The 23,889-nt window shown below is 37.7% G+C and overlaps 1 protein-coding gene across 3 annotated transcripts; it reads right to left on the minus strand.

Moving 5' to 3' along the window:
* Positions 1 to 3,020: 3,020 nt before the first annotated feature.
* Positions 3,021 to 21,791, minus strand: LOC120574974 (nuclear GTPase SLIP-GC-like). 3 transcript variants are annotated; one of them, XM_039825515.1, is made up of 23 exons: positions 21,737 to 21,791; positions 18,831 to 18,912; positions 17,826 to 17,938; positions 17,625 to 17,672; positions 14,532 to 14,558; positions 14,166 to 14,199; positions 13,909 to 14,001; positions 13,394 to 13,478; positions 11,728 to 11,944; positions 11,407 to 11,610; positions 10,731 to 10,937; positions 10,446 to 10,609; positions 9,621 to 9,702; positions 9,458 to 9,545; positions 9,202 to 9,323; positions 8,652 to 8,825; positions 8,412 to 8,569; positions 8,118 to 8,235; positions 4,868 to 4,976; positions 4,625 to 4,758; positions 4,205 to 4,286; positions 4,018 to 4,097; positions 3,021 to 3,894 (listed from the first exon to the last, which is right to left on the minus strand). In XM_039825515.1, the coding sequence occupies exons 2-22, from the start codon at positions 18,895 to 18,897 to the stop codon at positions 4,027 to 4,029; spliced, it is 2,397 nt and encodes a 798-aa protein (XP_039681449.1). In that variant the 5' UTR covers positions 18,898 to 18,912; positions 21,737 to 21,791; the 3' UTR covers positions 3,021 to 3,894; positions 4,018 to 4,026. The 3 variants fall into 3 exon arrangements, with proteins under 3 accessions (XP_039681449.1, XP_039681451.1, XP_039681450.1); XM_039825517.1 differs by lacking the exons at positions 18,831 to 18,912; positions 21,737 to 21,791 and having other exon boundaries at positions 13,909 to 13,996; positions 17,826 to 17,889; XM_039825516.1 differs by lacking the exons at positions 17,625 to 17,672; positions 17,826 to 17,938; positions 18,831 to 18,912; positions 21,737 to 21,791 and having other exon boundaries at positions 13,909 to 13,996; positions 14,532 to 14,567.
* Positions 21,792 to 23,889: the final 2,098 nt, after the last annotated feature.

The following is a 23,889-nucleotide window of genomic DNA, read 5'->3' on the forward strand; positions in this document are numbered from 1 at the left end:
TAACTGTAACGGAATACAGTTACTCATAATTTGTATTCTGAATACGTAACGCCGTTACATGTATTCCGTTACTCCCCAACACTGCACATAGACTAGTTTACTGAAGCATGTGAATTACAGTATTGTTCATGGAGCCCAAAAAAGTTAAATATCTATCTGCCTTCCTTTCACATTATTCTGCTTTGTTATCATCACTCTCTTCCATGAAACCCCAGAACCCTCTCTACCACCATTGTTGTCAATAATATCTCCCCAGTATATGTGTGTGTGTGTGTGTGTGTGTGTGTGTGTGTGTGTGTGTGTGTGTGTGTGTGTGTGTGTGTGTGTGTGTGTGTGTGTGTGTGTGTGTGTGTGTGTGTGTTGAGATAGCTTGAGTTTAGAAGGGAAATATATATGGTTTAATAAACAACTCATATATATCTAAAACATGACAAAGGGACACATGCCAAAAAGGCTTGGAACTACTGGTTTAATCTTGAACATCACAATTTATGAGTCCATGTTTTAATATAAAATCTTACAAGTAGCCAAACTGCAGCTGTTGGACAAGTATTCTGTAGAATACTTGCACTGTAGCTACCTGAGATAAGGTACTTACTTTCCACTAGTGTTAAAAGGATAGGAGGATAGGTGTTCTCATCATTGTTGGTGCACTGGTGACTCCTACTGGTTGTTTGGGGTGTCTGCACCCTGGGGAGTGTGTCCATTAGTGAAGCTGTCATAAGCTTCTACTGATTTGACAAGAACTGGTCAATTTAGTAGCTCTTTATTGTTTTGGTGATACAGTGAGATCCAGATGGCGTGATTTTCAAAGGGCTCTGTCAAAGCCTCTGCTTTATTTTATATATAATGCTGAACAATGTACCAGGTTTGATGTCATACAGATTGACCACAATGACTGGAATAGCCTGACACAAACAGGTGGATGTGCAAACATAGTTCTCTTTAAAAAGTAATATCAACTGTATTTCTCCACAGCAGCCATTCTATGGCGTATGTTTACATTGTGGTATTGGTACTCTTACTTAAAGTAATAATCTCAAAGATTATGTTTTTTTAAATAAATGTCTATTAAGTCACTATAATCAAATGAGATAACACAGTGGTGATTGAGCTACGGCCCATAAATGAAAGCCCTTGCATTTACAGTATTACGAAGTCTGTGTCGACATTACTGGGGGAAATAATATAAGGCGACACTGTTTGGATCTCTGGGAAATGAGGTCCAAAAACACACCTGCAAGTTGCTTATAGCCATACATGCCACCAATGAGAACGAAACTGAGATCTTAGAGGTTATAAATTTAAGTAAAGGGTCTCAGTAATTCTTCCACCACTGGCTCCCCTAAAGTGATGGGTAGGCAGCTAATATATAATCCAGGGAAATGATCACTTCTGGACAAAACATCTGAGATGAAGAAGCCGTTTGTGTGTTTAAATTGTTCCTGTCATGTGTATACATGTATGACTTGGTATCAACGTCAGCTTACTCAGCAATTTGACCAAAACACACTCATGCAAAAATGATGCAAAGCGTTTATCCTGAGGAGAAACTAACCCTAAGGCATACAAGGCACTTGCTAAACAACGGGAGTTTTACTGCACCATCATTTGCGTGTGATTGCCTGATATCATGCCACTGCTGTTATTTTTCTTCCTTGATGTGATCCCACTTTTTTTCAAGTTAGAAGACAGTTTTTCAGTTAAAAAGACAAAGCTTGAAATTTAGTCCTGCAGCCCTTAATCACAACGTAGAAATTCCTAACACACTCCTGCTGACTAGTGAATGTTTACGAAAAATAAACACGAAAAAGACAAGCAAAAGCAAGCACGCACTAAACCTGCTACAGTACACTGTTTTATAGAGGGATCCTCTTATCAGCACTCTGAGTGCACTGACCAATGAGTGGGAAAAATAACAACGCTGACAATAAAATGCAGCATACAGTAAACAAAATACAGATCCGGCCAAGATGTACAGTAAACACTGCGTGAATCAAAGAGTAAATGTGAGTAAAAAATACACATTGACATGTTCTGTTTCACAAACATCAGCCTACTGTTTGAACAAGCCTACTAACATGCCTAACCTACTACAATGTATGACATTTTTTTTTATATATTTACAACAGCTACTTGGACATCAAATAATATACTTTTTACTAAAACTACTAAAACTTGTTTGGTAACACTGTGGCTCCACACAAACTCACCTGCTCAAATATGATTTGAGGGTTTTATAAATAAATTAAACAGATTGGCTAGGGCTGATTGCTCCAGTCATTGTGGGGAGGGTTGTCTCTAACAATGTGACAAAGGCGTGATTGAACAGGTTAGCCATGGTTCATATGAGGTTAGAGATGATCTGGAACATGTCTGAGAGTGCTGCTAGAGACAACTTCATCTATCTACCAGACCATTAGGTTTCTGTCAGAAAGCTTGTTGAGTTTGAGGATTGAGTTTTTTGACTAGTGCTCATAACAGTGTTCTGACTTGCACATTTTCCTATTGTGTGTACACATCATGTATAACATCCTGGTATCAACAGCAGCTTACTCACCAATGCACACACTCACAAAAGACAAATACAAAAATAATGCACACCATTAATCCAGAAGAGGAACTAACCTTAAGACATATGAGAAGTTTGGAGTTAAACTGAGTGCATGTACAGGCACATTTTCATAAAAACACAAAGATTAGAGAAGACGTATGTGTGTAGAAATTGTTCCTGTCGTGTACACATGTATGACTTCCTGGTATCAATCTCAGCTTACTCAGCAATGTGCCCAAAACACACTCATGCAAAAATAATGCTAACCATTTATCCTGAGGAGAAACTAACCCTAAGGCATACAAGGCACTTCCTAAACATCGGGTATTTTACTGCACCATCAATGTTAGGTCAGAACCTTTAGGATTAAGTTAGAAAAATTAGATGAGGAAAAGATTGGAAAATAATTTGTTTATTTTACAAGGTCCTTTTAAAACAACAAACAATAAAGAAGCCAAACTACATGTGACACTTTGACTCATAAGTGAACTTTATTGAGGTTTATCGGGCAGTATACCATATTCAATTATTTAAGCATTTAGAAATAGTGTAGATTAAAAAATAAAAGTACAGTAAATCGTGAGAAGCCAGCAGGTTTATTGCTATCATCTAGTTCTCTGTATTTCTCATATATGAAGACATAAAAAACATTATTTTGCAGTAAGCTATATTATAGTCTTTGAACATTAAGGATAAAAGATCATCATCATTCTTTGAGAAGCCTATGTCAAATCCAACATCCCTACAGTATGTACCGAAATCAAGGTTACAATTTAAATTACACACCCATAAAATCATTAAAATTTCACCACTCTCATCCCAATTGACCAATACTAATAAAATAAAATTATGGAAAAAAAACATGAAAATATACTGTATCCAAAGAGAAAAAAAAATCAAATGAAAAACATGACAATATGTTCAAAGAGAACAAAAAATCAAATCATTAAAAACAAAAATACACCATATTGGCCTAGTGGCTAAGACGTGTACCATTAGAACCACATCAATGGTTTAAATTAGACTAGGAACATTTGCTGCATGTCATCCCTCTCTCTCTCTCTCTCTCTCTCTCTCTCTCTCTCTCTCTCTCTCTCTCTCCACATTTTCTGTCTGCCTCTGATCTATAATCAAAAATAGAAAATCTAAAATCTCTCACCATGTAATTCACCATAAGCAAACTCAAAGTACATATCAAAACAACAATTAAAGAGGACAGGGATAGCAACTTGACAAAAATGGTTGAGACTAAATCCAGAGGCCTGACGTCAGTAACCGGTGGGTCTGCAGGACCTTCAGTGGGGCATCTGGCCTCGGCTGTTTCTCTCCACGGAGCAAACCTGAAACGTCCACCAGAGAGATAAACAGAGAGGTTGTGACATTGAACAGTAATGACAAACAGTAAAGCTGTCATATCATCTATCATATCATCCGTTTGAATCATCAGTTTCACTATAACGTACCTGTGCACGTCATGGACTCTGCTGCTGGGCCTTCAGGTCATTGTAGTAGTCGTTCACCTCCTTAAGCTGCTGTGCAACATCTAAAATAAAAGCATTGTTTAAAACAAGTGTATTATTAATTACACTATTGGAAATTTATTGAGTGTTTTAAGTGATAATCATTTTTATTTTGTTATGTTCCCTTTACCTGGGATTGAGTCACCATCTGTCTTGAGTGAGAGCTCAATTGATTTCTGCATTGTTTTCTTCAGCTTCTCCAGGATCTCTTTCTAAATTAGCATCAAAATCTTTATCACTCACACTGTCAAATATTGCATTCAAGGTTACTTAACTGAATCCTACATTAATTAACTGTTGAGATGTGTGTTCAGAGGGCTGCTCAAACAGGGTATAACTGTTAATCATATTTTGTTGTTTCTGTTCTAAATTAATAACAAAAGTTGAATGTTTGTGAAAGTCTGTGTGCAGTGCTTTCAGTAGCAAAAGCAGCTTTCAGAATGATACTTGGATTTAGAAAAATCCTTCATGTAAATGGATAAAAATAAAGATGTGTAGCACATGTTTTACTTTATCATCATCATATGATGTATTATAAAATGTCACAAACCATGAAGTCTCTCAGCTGTTTCAACAATTCTTTTTTAGCCTCCTTAAACATGATGTTCTTTGCAGCACGTACGTGCATCTCAAGAGTGTCTCTCATATTTTCCAGCGTGTCCTTTCCTTTAAATGTTGCTGCTTCTACAATACAACAGAAAATTGTTGTAATTTTTTTAATGCACAATCATAATGAGTATAAATGTGTATTATTACAGTGTCAAGTTGCTTATGTCATGTTCTTCTATCTTACGGTCATAGCCTTCTTGCATGTTTATCCCAATTGTCTCGGTCAAACTGTTGTAGATCGTTTTCTTACGCTCCCGGATGATTTTGTTGAGTTCTGTCTTAATCTTGTCTTCCTTAAAAACAGAACATAGAGCATAGATCAATATATATATATATATATATATATACTGTGTGTGTGTGTGTGTGTGTGTGTGTGTGTGTGTGTGTGTGTGTGTGTGTGTGTGTGTGTGTATATATATAGGTTCAAGGTTCAAGGTCACTTTATTATCCCCGAGGGGCAATTTGGATTACAGCCAGCAGTAACAAATATATATACCAAACAGCAACAAATAAACACAACCACAGTACAACATAATGTAAATTTGAATTCACAGGATAGTATTAACAATAGGGATAACAGCCGGGATGAATGACCTTTTAAATCTATTTGTTCTGCATCGCGGCAGACTGTATCTACGCCCGGAGGGTAGCAACATAAATTCACCCCACAAGGGGTGACTCGAATCAGCCAGGATGGCGCTCACCTTCTTCAAGGATCTGGCCTTATACAGGTCATGTAGGCCATCTAACGGTGTGCCCGCAATTTTGCTGCACACCTTCACGATACCTTGCATTCTATTTTTCTGTTTAATAGAAAGTGACCCGTGCCAGCAGATAAAAGTGAAAGTAAGAACTGATTCAATAAAACAAGAGTAAAACATTTTCATGAAAACAGTGTCGACATTGAAACTGCGAAGCTTACGAAGAAAATACATGCGCTGATGTGCTTTTTTACACACAGCATCAACATGGGACTCAAAGCACAGTTTACTGTCGATCACAGTCCCAAGATATTTGTACTGCTGCACTAGTTCAACTGGTGGATTGTCCATTACAACCGGGGAAATGACAGTGGGATTTCTTCTGAAGTCAATGCACATCTCTTTCGTTTTTGCCACATTAAAGTTTAAAAAGGAGGATTTTAACCAATCAATAAAATCATTGACTACTGGACCGTGTTCAGAGTCGTCACTGCTGAGGAGGGACACAATGACAGAATCATCCGCAAATTTAATAATGTGGCAAGATAATAATAATAATAATAATGTGTAGAAGATAAAAGGGCATCTGATAAAACACTGTTCACTCTGACCCGTTGTGAAACTCACTGTTAAAAAATCCATCAGCCAGCAGATCAGTCCATTATCAATGTTATGAGTGTTCTTCAATCTGTCTGCTAAGACATGGGGCTGAATACAGTTAAAAGCGGAGGAGAAGTCAATAAATAGAAGACGAACAAGGGACTTGGCCCCCTCAAGATGCTTAAAAACCATGTTTAGAAGTGTCCCTGTTGTGTCATCCACACCTCTGCCTGACCTGTAAGCGAACTGGAGAGGGTCTAACTCATCCTGTACAGTGTCCAAAAGTGCATCCTTCACTAGCCTTTCAAAAATGTTCATGACAAGAGATAACTGGTCTAAAGTCATTGAGGGTCTTAGGAGTTTGAATCTTAGACACAGGAACAATTATTGAGTCCTTCCAAAGAGACCTTATGCAGCTGTAAGGACAACTGGAAAATGAAACAGAAGATGTCTGCCAACTGGACAGCACAGTTCTTCAGAACCCGACCCCCGATCACATCGGGACAGACATCATAAAAACAGATATCTCCTCACTAAAATCATGAACATTAAAATGATTAGGCTATAAAAAACATTCAGTTCATTAGAAAAGTCCAGGTCGGTTTTCCCATTCTGAGAAATAGAACACTTTTTGGACTGCAAACCCATCATGGTTTTCACGCCTTCCCATGCAGGACGTGAATTTCCAGTGCGCAACAAATTTTCCACTTTGTCTTTATATACGCACTTGGCAAGCTTAAAGTGATGGTTTGGAGTAATTTCACCCTAGGGTCCTTTGCACCATGACTTCGAGCCAAACACCCCCCCAGAAGCTTTTTTCACCTGGGTTGAACATTGGGAGAGTTAGCGTAGAGTAGCGTTATCAGCTGAATAGCTTAGCGCAGGGGCTAATGGACCCACGTTTGTATCTTGTAAGTTACCCCACTAATAATGCCCGAAATAATACCAAACGTCTACAGTAGTACAAATAAGTTATGCACTCATAAAACGATGGATTGGAAAGTATGTAAGTACACCAGAAGTTTATGAACACTTGCCTGCTCTCTTCTGCTAGCTGCTGCTGCTGCTACCTGCAGTTAGACAAGTGCTTAGGGCTTAGTGCCAGTAAAATAGTCCTGGAGACACAGAATGGAGTCTTCTGTCCATACCGGAACAAATCTTTGTTCCGCCTTGTGCCTCTTCAGGACCGATTTGTACATCGGAACTAGATAAACAACATTATGGTCTGACGTTCCAAGAGGGGCTCTATGAAGGGATTTGTAAGCCCCCTTAACCGTCCCACAACAAAGGTCCAGACACTTTGAGTGACGGGTCGGACAACTGACATACTGGTAAAAGTTACAGAGAGACTTCCCCGGTTTACAGTGATTAAAATCACCCATTATTAGGATTGGCGCGTCCGACGTACTCGCCTGAAGCGAGTACGTCGGACGCTTCAGCATATCAACGTTAGCCTTCGGGTGAATATAAAAAAGAGTCACAAATAATTGGGGGAATTCCATCGGAAGGTAAAAGGGATGTAAGGATACAGAAAGGAGTTCAATGTCCGGTGTACACAGTCACTCTCTGACAACCACTGTGTTGCACTAACTATTGTTAACATACAGACACAGACCCCCGCCAAGTGAATTACCGGTCATATATTATATATTTTTCATCTTTATATAAATCAAGGTGATAAAAATACATGAAATGCTCATCTTTCCAGATTTTACCAGTAAAGCAGTAAATTATTTTTTAACTGAGTAGGACCTGCTTTCTATCAGGTGGAGGTACACTTTGCCCTCTTTGGTCAGACTATCACAATTCTTCAGTATGTTGACATGAATTGGGGCAGGGTCAGCTTTACAACAACAGTCAAAGAGCCTATCCTGTTTTAACTGACACAAAATGGCTTGTTAACAACATTAACTGTAATAATATAATTCTCTATTTACAGTGTAGACTATATGTTCACAGTTAAAAATAAGATTATTTGTTTTCAATGTTTAGTCTTTATTCCAGACATTAATCACAAACTTGATGTCCGGGTTGATTTGCTCACCCTTCAGCCTTCGGCTTAAGTCTCCCTAACCTGGACAAACAACTTAATAATGGACTAATGGAGAGGACGGTGTTATTCTCATCTCTTACCTCTGTCTTGAGAAATATCAGCTGCAGTTCAACATCTTTGTACTTTCCAATCAGCTTCTCAGTGTCAAGTGAAAACTTATTTATGACATCGTCAAATGGTCCACACTTTCTTTCATTTCTGAAACATATTAACAAGTTGAAATGACTTAAAGGTAGCATTGACAAGTTTGATAATGTAATTTGTATTTGTATATATTATATAATATGTATTATATTACATAATTTGTTTAACCATATCATTTAGAATGGGTTCATTCTACATTGTTTGTATGTCTACATAAGTTAATTTCTTACGGGAAGGTCTTCTTGAATTCTTCGTCAATGCTGTCAGTCAGGCATGAAGCTAACGTCCCATTGAGATTTATTGGTTTCCCTTTTTTTGGTTTGTGGGTGCCACCTTTATTAACTACACTCTTCAATGTCTGGTGAAAGGCTCCACCTGTTACTTTTCTCTGAAACAAAAAACTTTTCAAAGACATATTCATACTAAGTCCAAAATTAGCTGTTGTGATGTAATTATAACTAAATACGTACAGAATCTATGACCGACATCAAGTCACTTTCACATGAACTTTTTGATCTTTCAACCCCCTCACTGAGGCATTTTTCAAAAGCCTTGTAGGCCTCCTCCATTGGTTTTCTGACTTTATCAAGTTCATCCTTCATCTTTTTGTCAAGGTCTGTGCACACATCTGTGTTTTTGTCAGCCTGAAATCAAACACGACACATTCAGTATTTAAAAACTATATTGCAACCTGAGTGGATTTTCTTTCATGACAGTATTGATTCTTTCTTTCTTAATGAAATTCTGTTAGTCTTGAGTATGATCACCCTTTCTGTGTCCAGCCTCTCTGAAGCAACTGGAAAACAACTACCTTAATGGCTAAATATTCTCTATGGGTGAGATTACCCCTCACTGTTTCAGTGGCATTAAAACATACACAGTTACTCCACAAAGATTTGAGAAGTCTGTCACTTCTTGTCACTCATCTTTTGACTGAATTTAAGCATTTACTTTGAATAATAATTACAATGTTTTTTTTTTTTATAAAAAAATTATATTAGTTGTATTACTTGATCTTACCCCGTCTCTACGGCTGGCCCCTTGAATCAGAGAGAGAATCCCACGAGCTCCAGACACATAGTTTACTGTCTCTGAGTGACAGTCATTGAGTTTTTTCAGAAATTCCTTAAGTTTGGGTATTTCTGCAATTACACATATATAGTACATTCTTACATTTAAATGTCATAATCCAATTCTTGTTTAAAAGTAAAGTAAAACAAAATATGTATTGGAACTATTCATTTTCTTTTTATCTATGTGTCTACCAGACACCTACCAGTTTCATCTAGGTTTAGATGGTTTTTCACTAGAAACTCTGTGGAGGTCACTGTGAGAACTTTCAAACATTCATCACTGAATTGTTTCTGAAAAAAAAGTTTTGATTTTAAGGCAGGCTTGCAGTTGTAGACAATGTTAATATTTCAGTCAATGAATCTCACCTTGATCGTCTTTTCTTCGCTGAATCTTTTGCTCACTTCTGTCTTGGCTAGCATGTTTCTGTCAAGTATGGCTTCACGGTTACTATAAGAAAAGATTTACATCAAGTGGCATTTTATACAGTCTTTGGAGAACTGAAACCTGAAATTATAACATATTTTTGCATCACCTCTCAGAATAAAGTTAAAATGATCTGTTAAACCTGTCCCTCTTACTAATGACTACCATTTATATTGATAAAGGTTGTCACTATTGCTATATATACTATTTAACACTGAATTGCTAGGAAGTCTCCTAGAAAGAAATATTTAATTTGGTAATGACTATAGGAATTTAGAAAATTGAGACACTGTTAAAGACTGCTATTTTAGTTTATTTAGTTGTTTTGAGTTTATAAGCATTTGTTGATTTCTAATGGAATTTCATTGAAATAATTCCTCCATTTAAAGCCAAATTACTATTCATTATTTATTTATTCATCAATTATTGCGAATTTTAAGTCCAGTGATAGTTGTCTGTACATCCATTGCTACATTGCTAAAAGGAACGGCTAACTTATTTGACATGCTTTAATGGTGCCAATTTGCCAAAATGTAAACAAATACAGAGGTGTTATGGGAGTGCAGTTGTCTCATTTTAGTTTGAGAAGGGTCCACTGCGTCAGGCTGCACCTCTGCACCTTAACTAACAACAAAGCATTTTAACAGCATTTTCTACCTGTGGCATGAAAACGTTATCTGTACATTTGTTTGTGTAAACTCCTCTTGGCCACCACACATCAGTGTCTCATTTTGGATGTTTGATTTAACTACTTTAAAATCACTTACTTAAGACTCCCATCAGACTTGGAGCAGATAAAGAGAATGTGCTGACACTCGCCCCCATTTCCCATGAGACTGCTGGCACTTTCCAGGATCTGCCAGGCTTCTTTCTCTGCTGCTGCTCGATCAATGTCAGTCACAATCCACACAGTAGAACAACTTCCAACTACCTGAAGGGGCATAATAGCAAATTTCATTATGAATAATTCCTTATCAGAGCTTCATAATAACAATGTCACAGCTTCCAGATAACACATACACTACAAACAGCATTGTATGTGAATAGATTACCTGTTTCCACATGTTGTCCCTGCTCTTGTTACGGTCCCCATTTCCAGGAAGATCCACAAGTGTGACATGCCGGAGAAGATCATTATTGGGCACCTTGATAGTCACACACTTCACCAGTGGCCAGTACCACCTCTTTCCTTCTTCATCTTTTGAGTTACGTCTTGTGACTTTTGTGAATCCGACAAGTGTTGTAGATAGCTTTTCAGCCTGCATATATTAAAAAATAAAATTAAGGCAAGGCGATTTTATTTGAATGCACAAACTCCAACTAAAAAATGTTTTAGAAATTGCATAAAATAATTATAATAGGATTAGACAAAAAAGAAGAGCAATTAAAGAATGCTGTTAAAATCATAAAAAAATAGTAAAGAGTAAATCAGAAGTTGAGACAAAAGTAAAACTTTCTGCAATAGCGAACGGTTAGGTTTTAAATTTAGATTTAAACATGATCAGATTTCGACAGTGCCCAGGAATATGGGCGGTAATTACAACTATGTTTATCATAAAATAGAACACCCATGTTTCATATGGATAAAGCATGTAAGAAATGTAATTAGGTCCTAACTCCATATGTGGTAGCATTTGATTAAATCAATTATCAGACTAACTAGTAACAAGTGCAGCTAATAGGTGTAATGACTTATTATTTGTTTTTCATATAACGCTTGTAACTTACTGATTCACATGTCAAAATCTTCTTCTTGTTTTCGAGAAATTCCGGAATTTCTTTGAAATATTTTTTCTCCATGAGCATTTCAGAGGTTTTGTTTTCCTTTTCTTCTCCATACAGTGCTGACAGCTTTTCCTTAAACTCAGGATAATCTTCATCTTCCTGACCTGCTTTATCCCCAAGAAACTGAAACAACTCATCCTTCCACTCCTAAGAAGTAAAATAAGTTAGTAATTAAGTTTAATTGAATAATAATCAGCAACTGTATTTCTGCAGCTGCATGATAGCTTCTAGTGCTAGTAAAAAAAAACATTCAGTTAATTTTACCTCTTTTGTAATGAACTCAATGTCCGCCTGATAGGTCTTGTTCTGCGTGTTAGCCTTGACTTCGATCATGACTGAGGTACATGCACAGACACTTCCAGTGGGTAAGAGATTCATCTCTCCAATGACAGCATTTATCAAAAAGCTCTTTCCAGACCCAGTTTTACCAAAGACACCGACAACCTCCCTCTTGTCTGTCTCCAAATCATCAATTGTATCCCTGTTGAAAAAGAGTTTAAATATGGGTGAATTTGGAAAATATATAAACAATAATATATTTTGTCAAAACAAGGAAGACATCCATCTATGAACAGCCTACTCAGCATAATTTAAAGTGGCTAGAACCAATATTTTGATATTAACAATCGTTCTACTATTATTATCTATGGCTGTGTAAGGTTTTATAACACCACATTATGTAATAACACTGCACTATGTAATAACTTGACAAAATGTAATACATTTTCACTTCAGTACACCTGCATTTTGTAATCAACAGCCTGAACACAATACTGTCTGTAATAATTTTCTCTGCATTAGCTGCTATTGTAAAAGGTTTTTTTTTTTTTAAATAGTTTTTTCTTTTTTTTATTTTTATTTTCTCTTTTTTTATTCTAAAAAGTAGCAGTAACACGATCATGCTTTTGTAATTGACTCCCTTAGAGATTATGCATCAAAGATCATTTGAGATAGCGATGATACAGCAAAAGGGGACTCCCAAAAAAAGCTCACCAAAAAGCTTTTCAAATTTCATTCAAAAGTTCTGCTGTGGCCCGTCAACCACATCATTGAATAGAAGTCAATGGCACTTCTTTTTAAATCAATACATGCAGTGGGACCAAAATGCATAACAGACATGTTTAAGGAGTACACCTCTGCCAGGCCTCTCTGGTCAAGTGGGAGTGGGCTGCTGCAGTTAGTTGTTGGATTTGAACCCTGCTACATGGGGCACACACTCTCACTGGGTGAGCCTCAAGAGTGTTGATATTTTTAAAGGCAAACTTAAAACCTACCGTTTTTTGGTCTTATGGTCTATTTATTTATTTATATGTATGTATGTTTGTTTTATTTAGTTTTTTTTTATTACTACTAGTTGTTTTTAATTCTACTTATTTATGTATCTGTATTTTAAGGATTTTTTTTAACAATACAGTTTATGTACTTATAAGCAACTTTTTAGAGCTTAGATTTAGTTTATTCATTTATTTATTTATATATTTAAGTATCTTTTGGTTTTAAGTGTCATGCCTCTGTTGTTTCCGCACTTCCTGTTTTTAATGAAGTAATTTTTGTTGATTTAGGGGTGGGTGGGTAGGTGGGTGAATGGGGCTGAGGGTGAGGGATATTGTGTGTGTGTGTGTGTGTGTGTGTGTGTGTGTGTGTGTGTGTGTGTGTGTGTGTGTGTGTGTGTGTGTGTGTGTGTGTGTGTGTGGAGGGGTATTGTATGAAGCACTTTGTGCTACATTTAAATTACATGTATGAAAAGTGTTATATAAAGAAAGACTGATTGATAAACGATGTGTACAGACAAAAACGATGTGTAGGCCTACGGCTGTTTATAAAAAGAGAATGTGGGAACCTCACGCAAACTTCAGACCAGACGTAGACACAGTTTTATCTGGGCCTATACAACAAAGAATTTAGAAAACTTAATTCACTTCATACTTACTTCAGGAAGTTGCTGAGTTTGTTGTCTTGGGCCGGTAGTCTTTTCTTAACAAAGCTCATGATGCTTTTCACTTTAGTCAGTATTTCTTCAGTCAGAATACAAGAAAAGATCTGTTAAGCAGGAACCTTGAACCAGTGTATCCACTAAGCAGTAATGCATAATGAAGCACTTAATCTACTGAGTAAATATAGGATGCTTTAGAGTCTTTAATCACATATACTATGGCAACTTAGCACAGAAGAAAACATGGTCTGAGTTTTAAACATCATCAAGGTAAAGGCCAAGGTTCAGTTAATTTACTTAGAAGCATACATATTACTACATACATTTACATCGTATGTGACATGTAAGCTGTTGACTGTTTGAGGTGTCCTGATTTTGACAGACAGCAAATAAGCAAGTATTTTATGTGGCCAAAATATAGAAACAGACATTTGCTATACAAGTAAAAATGTCATTACATAAAATGTTTAACCCTGTAGTAGGTTACCATTGTTTGAAAGTATTATAAATACCTGAGTCTGGTCGTGGTTTAGTGCCACAGTGTCGTTTACTAGCTGGTGATTGAGATTTGCTGGACTCGCCCTGAAGATCCAACTTCCTCTTTTCTTATTAGATTTTTTTTTTTTAAATGAAAAAAAGAAGTCTGTTGCATGTGCCTTTCAAAATATTCAAAAGTGTTCTCAATATAGTTGCTTAGTCAAAGTAAGATATTGCCTTGAAAACATCAATGAACACTTAATGTAATTTATTAAGATACTGTGTATCTCACCTTTATTACTGGCGCCACTGGTGGACGGACACACCTGTGGATGAGAAGGAATGTTTGACTATAAAAGTTAATAAATTATATCTACAGAACCGTTGTCCTGTAGTTCTACAGGCATGAACACACATCTTTACAATTCAAACATCGAATTTGCATTTATGTTCTCCTTCAATCTGGGATGACACCGAGGAAAGTGGAGTCCAGAAAAGGGCCAACAGGTGAACCCATTCAGAATCTTTTTTCCCTCAGTCCACAACACTGGGATCCAATGAAACAATTCTTCAGTCAAAGATGACTTTGTCTCAGGACAATGGAGAATAGAGGCACGTTCACTGAATATATGCCTGGGAAATTCAATGTGATCCTTACCTGAGCAGAAACAGCTTCTTCATGCTCCTGTTGATATTGCAGATAAAGGTAGCACAAGTAATAATGACTAAATGACTAAGTAATAAGGGGGAGGGGGGGGGAAAGAATAAAAAAAAAAAAAAAAAAAAAAAAAAAAATTTTTTTTAAAAAAAAAAAAAAAAAAAATATTAAAGGGGGAAAAAAAAAGGGGGAAAAGGGGCACCCCCACGGGGCCCGAGTGTGTTACTTGCTACACAGACTCCGTCTTTTTAGCGTGTGGTTGCATGCCAGCTTCACGGTGTGCATATTGAGTTTTTACAAGTTGGTTATGCAGGGTTTGGAAGCGTTTGGTATATAAACTGATACTGAACGAATAATTGGATTGTTTTAACTACAGGATAATTGATACACATTTATTTAATTGATTTATTTTAATGTGAAATGTAAAAATGCCCAAAAGGTTTCTCTGCGTCACATTGCCTCAGATACAATGAGGTATTTTAATCATTTGTTAACAGATGTAACAGATAAGGCAGCGACCTCTCGTGTCTAGGGATGGCCGATCTGATTTTTAAAATATTGAATATCTACCGATACCAAGTCCCGATCCAATACTTACATTTGCTCAGATAATAGAGCTGCATACCGTTTTTTGTTTACAAAAATAACAAAGTAAACAAAGTAACTAAAATGTCTTAAGCTTAAAACATTTAACTTAGAGCAGCAAATTAGTTTTTTCTCTTGACACCAAAACAGTTCTCTTTAGGATCCCAGCTAACCCCCAACCGAAACATAAACAGTTCCCCACTGGACAACAAAAACAAACTTTGTGACGCCTCTTGCACTTAATAGTCAAGTGTTTAACTCCGATATCTGTAGGAAATAACAGCCTGTAAACTGTAGACATATTTCTATTATTTAGACATGTATTTTATCTAGATGTGTCATTATTCAAGTTATAGTATGTGAAGTTTACCATGATGCTGTTCCTATTGCATGTTGTGTGATACTAAGAGACAATTTTAGGCGCCCGGTGGAGAGGTCACGAAGAGGAGAGGAGGAAGGCAAGACAAAGAAATGGTCTGTCTTATCTCTAGCTGGAGTGAAAACCAGACATCTGGCCTGATTGGGGGGCATGTAACCCCCACACACCCACAGTGAGTGTGGGTGTACAACCCCCACACACCCACACTCACATCCTGCTTGATGGAGGAAGAGGACAGCCCGGAGAGGAGAATTGTGACTTTTGGATAAGCGCTCATTAACTTGGGAGACGTCGGAAGTCTCAGTTGTGGGTCCGCATGTGTATTGTAATCTTATAATACTGTTACTAAAAGAAGTGTTATTCTATCGTCTCAGTGATTTATTTTAGTCCATCGGTTGAGAGATCATTCAAAGAATACACTGAAGAGGGAAAGTTCATAATATAAGGCAAATTGGAGTCAGAATCAGAGGGCCTGAGAGCCTGAGGTTCCACAAACTTTTATCCTTCTTCAAAGCATGGTTTCAAGGAAGAAGGCTGGAGAATTGGAGAAATCCACTTCTGTAAAAAACTAGACGACTAATAAAGACGGACTTTTTTACTTGTTGCCAAAGGCTGGCAAGCTACTAGACACTCTCTGGACAGACACAGGTGAGCGGCTGAGCATCATCTTGGTTTGAAAGAGCCGGCATCCAGGCAGTCTGGCAGTACGTCTGTGGCGCAGGGCATGTGTAATTAAAGGCAGCGATCACTACAAGCTGATGTAAATGATCGGAGTAAGGTAATCGGGATAAATGCTGATCCCTGATCAGTTAAAATATCCCAATATCGGCTCTGATCCGATACAGCCATCGGGATCGAGAGATCTCTACACGTGGCAATAGTAATTATCACGGGAGCAAATCAGGAAGTAATGGGACAAAGTATAAGAGCGCCAAAATCTGCATAAATGGATAAAAAGTATGCTAAAATAACATTAGCATTAAATAAAATGCTTTTATATATATATATATATATATATATATATATATATATATATATATATATATATTTTTATTTTATTTATTTTTCTTGTTTTGGGAGTCATTAGCAATCAACATATTCTGTTGTTAAAGCAACACTATGCAACCTTTCCCACCTCGGTCCCCCTGCAGGTTGGAAGCAGAATTGTGGAACTACAGACAATGTACAATGTAATGTAATGGACAATTCCGCTTCCAACCTGTTAGGAAAAAAGCGGGAAAAGTTACATTGTGTTGCTTTGAGGGTGTGTTAGCACACATGTCACGCTGTGTCTGTGCCCCCTGTATGTCATTATAATCAATGATTAAAAACACTAGGCCTACCTCATTGTACCAGAGGCAATCTGACACAACAGGGCAAGCTTTTTACATTTCACATTAAAATTAATCAATCAAATAAATGTGTATCAATTAAGTTAGTTCATTCAGCACCAGTTAAAGGAACACTCCAACTTATTGGGAATTTAGCTTATTCACCGTAACCCCCAGAGTAAGACAAGTCGATACATACCCTTCTCATCTCCGTGTGTGCTGTAACGCTGTCTGACGGCTCCAGCATTAGCTTAGCCCAGCACAGATCCTGCAGGTAACTGGTTCCAACTAGCCTACTGCTCCGAATTGTGACAGAAGTGACAAAATAACGCCAACATGTTCCTATTTACATGTTGTGACTTGTAGAGTCACAGCGTGTACAAAAAACAACGTAACATGAGACACAGCCCTCTTCTAACCGTAAACAAACCGGGAACTATATGTCAGACAGGCTTGCTGCAAGCATATCACTCCGCCCAAGTACTATATTCTTCCGCCTGAGAATATAGTTCCCGGTTTGTTTACGGTTAGAAGACGGCTGTGTCTCATGTTACGTTGTTTTTTACGTTACGGTTACGGTGAATAAACTAAATTCCGGCTAAGTCGGCGTGTTCCTTTAATATAGCCTTTGCTTCCAAACCCTACATAACCAACTTGGCAAAACTCAATATGCACACAGTAAAGCTGGCATGTGACCACACCCAACAAAGATGGAGTCTGTATAGCAGGTATGTGTCACGTCCCTGTCCCATGTATTTAGGCCGTTAGATGATGAATATTAAATTGTATTCAACTTACTTGGGCAGAAGAATCAACTGTTTCCTGATATGCTGTGTTTTGTTCTTTCTGGTGACAAAAGAGTTGCAAATCTTATAATAAAAAAAATCCATAATATAGTGTTGTCAATGAGATTTACTACTGTAAATGTATCTACATAAGTGAAATTTATAAAAACTAATCAGTGTCTGTGTAAATTGTCTTCACAGAGCAGAACATTACCTTAAACAACTTGAATTGTCTCTTGAATTTTATCCTTGGTCCCGCCTTTGTGATGAGTTTATCAATTTCTTTATCATCAAGATCGTGAAAACTTTCCTCGTCAATTTCTTGATCTGTAATTAAAAAATTTACAGTTGAATCGTATGTGTTTGCATCTGAAGCAAAACTTTGTGTGGCATGATTACCAACAAAGTCAATGCCAAGACGCAAATAGAAATTTTTGCGTAATGCTGTGTTGCAAAAGCCTATCAGCATTTACATTCTCCCGACGTCTTGACGTTGTTGATTGTTGAAATAGAGGGACAAATTATTGTAGACGTCTTTGCGTAAGAATCACCACACTTTTGATCCATTTAATTTATTATTAAAAATGTATTTATTTGTTTACTTTGGGTTCATACAGCATCTCCGCTGCATCTTGCGCGAGTAATGTACATAAACTATAAATGATCCTGCAGTCGAACTTGCGCGTGTATCGCAAGTTCAAAATTCACTTTGCGTTTGGTGAACACAGCAGGCGTCATGCAAAAATTGAGAATTGATATCAAATTGCTTTAGACATGTAATTCATAAGGAGTGAAATAGGTGTGGGTTTAGTCGTTATTTTTTTGAGGGCATCTAAGCCTCACACACGCCTCACTCACCTTCAATGCTGCCTAAGCTGAGATCCTCATCATAAATAACATTGCAATAACCCACAAGCTTCTATAAAACAGCAGTCATTTTCTCAATTAATGTTTAGTTTCCAAATGTATAATAATTAAACAGTCAGATCTTCATCATTAATACTTTTGTACTCTTTAAACAGCAACAAGAATTGCCTGGATATGTCAACACTGATCTCTCCCATTTTCTCAAAACTATGTCTGTTAAGGACACATCAGCATTGTACAGTAGAACAATGTTACATTTGTTTGTATTGTCTGTATTAGTAAATGCTTAGACATTTCAGTATTATTAACATTGTATTTTATCTGTGCCTAAAGAAGCGTGGTAGTACTTTACCTTTAAATATTTTAATGAGATTGCTGAGACGCCATTCAGTTAATTTGTTACAGACAAAGTCATCCATGGCCAAGAACTGCAACTGGAAGGTAAACACATAATTATGTTTTAATCAACCATTACTTGGTATTGTTGAGACAGTTACAAATAATATGTAATTGAAGGAAAAGAAGGGGTTACAAAACTGATAATGGCAAGGGTTTAGGTAATATCAGGTCACAAGTTATTGTGAAGAAATAAAAAAGTTAAACATGCTAAATTCCTAGTTTCAATAAAATGAGGCTACTAAGGCCCTGATTAAAAGACAATCATTTATAATGTCTGCCTATATCATGTATAATAATCAAATAATCAATCACTTGTAATGACAATTGTAATGACTCTTTAAATATAATGGGGATGTATCAGATGGACTTCAGTTAGTCTGTAGTGCAGATCAAAGGGGTTAAAGGGGTCAAACATCCAGCGCAGGAATGTTTACTGGGGGAAGGTAATCATTGAGATGGAGAAGCTCTGGACTGAGGATCCACTCAAGAGGCGTGGACATCCCTATGTGAGGTTAGGAATATTTATCAATACTTTAGAGAAGAGTCATCTTAAAAGAATGGCTGTTCCTGATAAAATAATACATAAAGATATATACACGCACACATAAGTAATGCATGTCTTCACACACTGAGCACTGATCTTAGAAGGGGAGAGGGGCAGGTAGATTGGTTGGAGACAGTTGTAGTTCCTCTTGAAGTAAACTGACACCCTCTGCTAAACATGTGAACAGTACAGGGAGAGAGGGAAATCTCATTCTTTAGGGTGTCATCCTCCACCATTGGATGGATCAAGTGCTAAGAGGCTGGGACCAGCCTATGCACCAACAAGGAAACGCCAAAGTCTAAACCAGGCTGCCTCCCACCTTAGTATTAACCAATCACAATAGACTGCACATTTTTCATACTGGATATTGTCTGTAACTATTGAATCTGCATTATTTTTGGAGCGAGAGGAGACAAGAACCTTGTATACAAGGATCTTTTCACATTATGGCAAAAATAACTGACCATCCATACTTTATTTCTAGTAGAGTCTGCTCTGCTGTTTTCTTAACTATGACATTTACAGCAACGTTAGCTTGTTCTAAATGTTAATATGTGAAAACAAATCCAGAGGAATGTACATTATCCAAAATATCCAATGTTATCCTAGCATTTACAGTCTATGATATTGTCTCTAAATCAGTAAGTGATGCTGTAGTGGAAGTTTCTTTTGCAGCAGGAGTAGAGTTTTCAAAGTTTAGTAAAGTGAAACAAATAAGAAGACAGTCGAAGACTAAAACCAAGTTGGGTTTTTGTATTTTATTATGATAGGAGGAATACAGATTCACAAAAAGCACAACAGCTCAGTGTGGAAATTGTTCAAATGAGTAGGGAGAAACACTGAGCTTAAATGCACAATAGGTAAAAGGGGAGTGACAATCACACATGTTCTGTTCTAAACATGACTTTACCTTTTATCACAGGGCAAATAAAGATAAAGATCCTGCCAGATACTTCAATCTACAGAAAGCGTCATAAAACCACTTCATCTAATCCCCTGTTCCCTACTTTCACAGCTGGGGTCACATCCCCCGTACATCTTTACTGACAAGGGAGGAACGGATCTGGGAAGGAAGATGGTTTACAGTGGCCTTGTGCCTTTATCAGTTTAAACAAAGGCCATACGCATTCGTCTCTCAGACTCGCTGTCTCCACAGTTAGGCAGAATCAAAATCAACATGTGAGAATGAGATAAACTGTCTTTCAATAATGTGAGAAAATGCAAGCAGGGAATCATGCTTAAATGTAATTTTGCCATTACAATGCATACATATCTTAAATCATATTCACTTCTAAACTTCAGTCAGAATTGTGACTTAGGTTTGTGGATTTAGCTTGTGAGGAGATGGGTGAGAATCCACAAACACAATCTACAGTAGCAAACTGATAACAGCTAATTTATCAATATATTATAGCTGGCCTCTTTTCTGTTTTATATTATTGTTGGCTGCTGTAAACCTAAACTTTGTAAAAGTGGTTTACAAATGAAGGGCTGTTCTTTGATGCCTCCAACAAAAACCTCCATGCTACATGTGTACATACTACATGGCTGTGAAGTTGTATAAGAACAGTTAATTTGGGAAACTAAGAGAAGTGGCTAATCTCTCTAAATCAATATAACAAGAAACCTGCTCTTCCTCTCTTGCCTTCTGTACTTGTGTGAGCGTAAATTGTAATGAGCAGAGCAGCTTTTAATTTCCATGTAAAAGGTAGGAATACACATTGATAGGATATCTGGACAAGCTGCATATATGGCTTAACTGGCAACTTAAACAACAGATTTGTGCTGTTTCAGTCTCTTTAAAACAACTGTTGAAAGCAGTCAATGTTGGTTGAAATCCCACCATTTTAACCGGATTATCTGGATCAAACATCACTCTGATAATATGTGGTTGATAGGGCATCATTTCATCGCAGCTAATATGCCTTGCTTAACTGAAAGCAATAGCATATTAAACATTATCTTCGTTTTACTATCCACTAATTCTTACCGCTCTAAAACCTTTTAGTTCTTTTTCAAAGGGAAAGGGAAAGAAAGGGGTTAAGCTTTAAAGACATTATGGATAACAATAAAAACTACAAGTTAAGAAGTAGCAGAATTTCTCTTCAGCATGCAGAAGTGCTCTCTGGAAGTATATGCAGATTTCGAGTTTATCTACAGTATAGATTTGATACTGTATACATCTATAATACATCTATAGCATATACATGACTTGGTTATGAATACAAAATAGCAGAATAGGTGTATACTCTATCTTATAGTCTCTGAGTAAAACAATCAGTTGTGAATGTAATGCAGTGCCGTTAGGTACTTACGTCTTGTGTGTTGCTCTTTAACACAGGACTCCTCTGGTGCTTGATCTAACTTGAGTTCTTTGTTTTGTGTTGTCTCCACCCCCCACCAGTGGACACGCCTCTCAGTCTCTGCCCACAGGGCAGATTCAGCAGGGTCAAGGCTGTTTTCATACATAGGGCCTACCTTATTTGGCTCGGACTTTCTGACTTTTTAGTTTGATCCGAACCAAAATTACAGACTTTTGATCCGGACCACGGTCCGGATCAAAAGACCAAATTTTGGTCCGATAAAAAGAGGTGGTCTCGGTCCAGACCAAACTGAACCATGGTCCGGTTCGTTTATAGTGTGAAAGCATTTTTTGGATGGTTCGGACTTTCGGACCAAATACAAGAAGCTCTGGCAGGCTCTCCTTGTGTTACAAGACCGGGGAAGCTCCTTTAAGGAATAGCTCGGTGCTTAGTGAGAGAGAGTGACGGTGAATGCGCTCAGAGACAGCTTGTCCACATGAAAAAACTCAAACTCAATTCTAAGTATCTGGAGATAGAGCTCATGTAGCCTACAGTACAGGCCAAAAGTTTGGACACACCTTCTCATTTAATGTGTTTCTTTATTTTCATGACTATTTACATTGTAGATTCTCACTGAAGGCATCAAAACTATGAATGAACACATATGGAATTATGTACTTAACAAAAAAGGGTGAAATAACTGAAAACATGTCTTATATTTTAGATTCTTCAAAGTAGCCACCCTTTGCTTTTTTTGATAGCGCTGCAAACCCTTGGTGTTCTCTCAATGAGCTTCATGAGGTAGTCACCTGAAATGGTTTTCACTTCACATGTGTGCTTTGTTACCTCCCCCTACTCCTTACAGACCTTTTGTCTGCACCTCATCACCTCAACTCACACCCTCCTACTCCACCCCCCCCCCCCTGCTCGACACCATGTCCTCTACAACCTGAGGACCTCACCCCTCCCCCCACGGTCACCTCTACAGTGTCCCTTCACGCCTGACCTGGTGAGAAGACAGCTGACAAGACTCCACTCCGGAAAAGCTGCTGGCCCAGACGGTGTATTTCTCAGGGTGCTTAAAGCCTGTGCCCCCCAGCTGTGTGGAGTACTAAGTCTAGTCTTCAGCCTGAGCCTGCACCTAAAGAGGGTTCCCGTGCTGAAGATGTCCTGCTTCGTTCCTGTGCCAAAAACGCCGCGTCCCAGCAGCCCTCAGGACTACAGGCCGGTGGCTCTGACGTCTCACATCATGAAGACCTTCAAGAGACTAAGGCTAAGGCCTATGCTGTCCTACAAAGGCAAAAGACCTTAACTCGCCGAGTGTGAAACTGAGAAAAATGACTTTAAAGTTATCTTAATGTCCTGACAATTGAGTTATAGGTATTGTAATTTTCACATTTTGTAGTAAAAATGTTTAACTCAAATTTGACCTTTGACCCTTTTTTGGGAAGTTACTGTATTCTGCCTTAGCATTGCCCACAAAATGACAAGGCAAAAGACCTTAGCTTTTCAAAAGACAGCTTTTGTTTTAGCTTGTTTGTCAAAATTTGCTATTTAGAGTAGAGCTGTGTTTGTGTAAACAGCGCAGTAGACGAGAGTGGACTGCGCCCAGACAGTGATTGAAATACATAGCTTCCTACATGTTTTTGTCTGTAGACAGGTGAGTGGGTATTGATACGTATTTACTTTTAGGTTTTATTGTAGCCTACTTACAGTAACAAGCGTAGCGCTATCTTTCGCAGTCAGGTACATATGCTGCGCGTCAGCGTCGTCCTCTGCTGTGTGTGTGTGTGTGTGTGTGTGTGTGTGTGTGTGTGTGTGTGGGGGGGGCATCGCATTTACAGAGTACCTTAACTCAATTTGGACATTCTGGAGCGCCATGAAACAGGGGGGTTGGTAGTGTTTTTTTTTTTTTTTTTTATGGGTTTTGAAGTTAGACACACAATTATCTCCCCAAAACAATAAAATTGACTGAAGATATTTGTCCACATGATAAAGCAGATCTTTAATATTCCAAAAATGACAATAACAAATTTTCGACCAAAATTGAGTTACAGCCTTTTCGCTTTGCCTAGCAGTATGGTCAGGCCCTTCACTGATCCACTACAGTTCGCCTACCAGCCCAGCCTGGGAGTTGAGGACAGCATCATCTACCTGCTGAACAG

Source organism: Perca fluviatilis, chromosome 15 (assembly GCF_010015445.1).
Source record: "Perca fluviatilis chromosome 15, GENO_Pfluv_1.0, whole genome shotgun sequence".
Taxonomy (NCBI): Eukaryota; Metazoa; Chordata; class Actinopteri; order Perciformes; family Percidae; genus Perca; species Perca fluviatilis.

What these genes read in the sequence shown, in the direction of transcription:
- LOC120574974 (XM_039825515.1), bottom strand. Translation starts at nt 18,897, where the DNA reads ATGGATGACTTTGTCTGTAACAAATTAACTGAATGGCGTCTCAGCAAT. An exon ending in GCGAAGAAAAGACGATCAAG is followed by an intron (nt 9,546 to 9,620) that starts GTGAGATTCATT and finishes CTTTTTTTTCAG; the next exon opens with AAACAATTCAGTGATGAATG. An exon ending in CATGCAAGAAGGCTATGACC is followed by an intron (nt 4,759 to 4,867) that starts GTAAGATAGAAG and finishes GTTGTATTGTAG; the next exon opens with AAGCAGCAACATTTAAAGGA.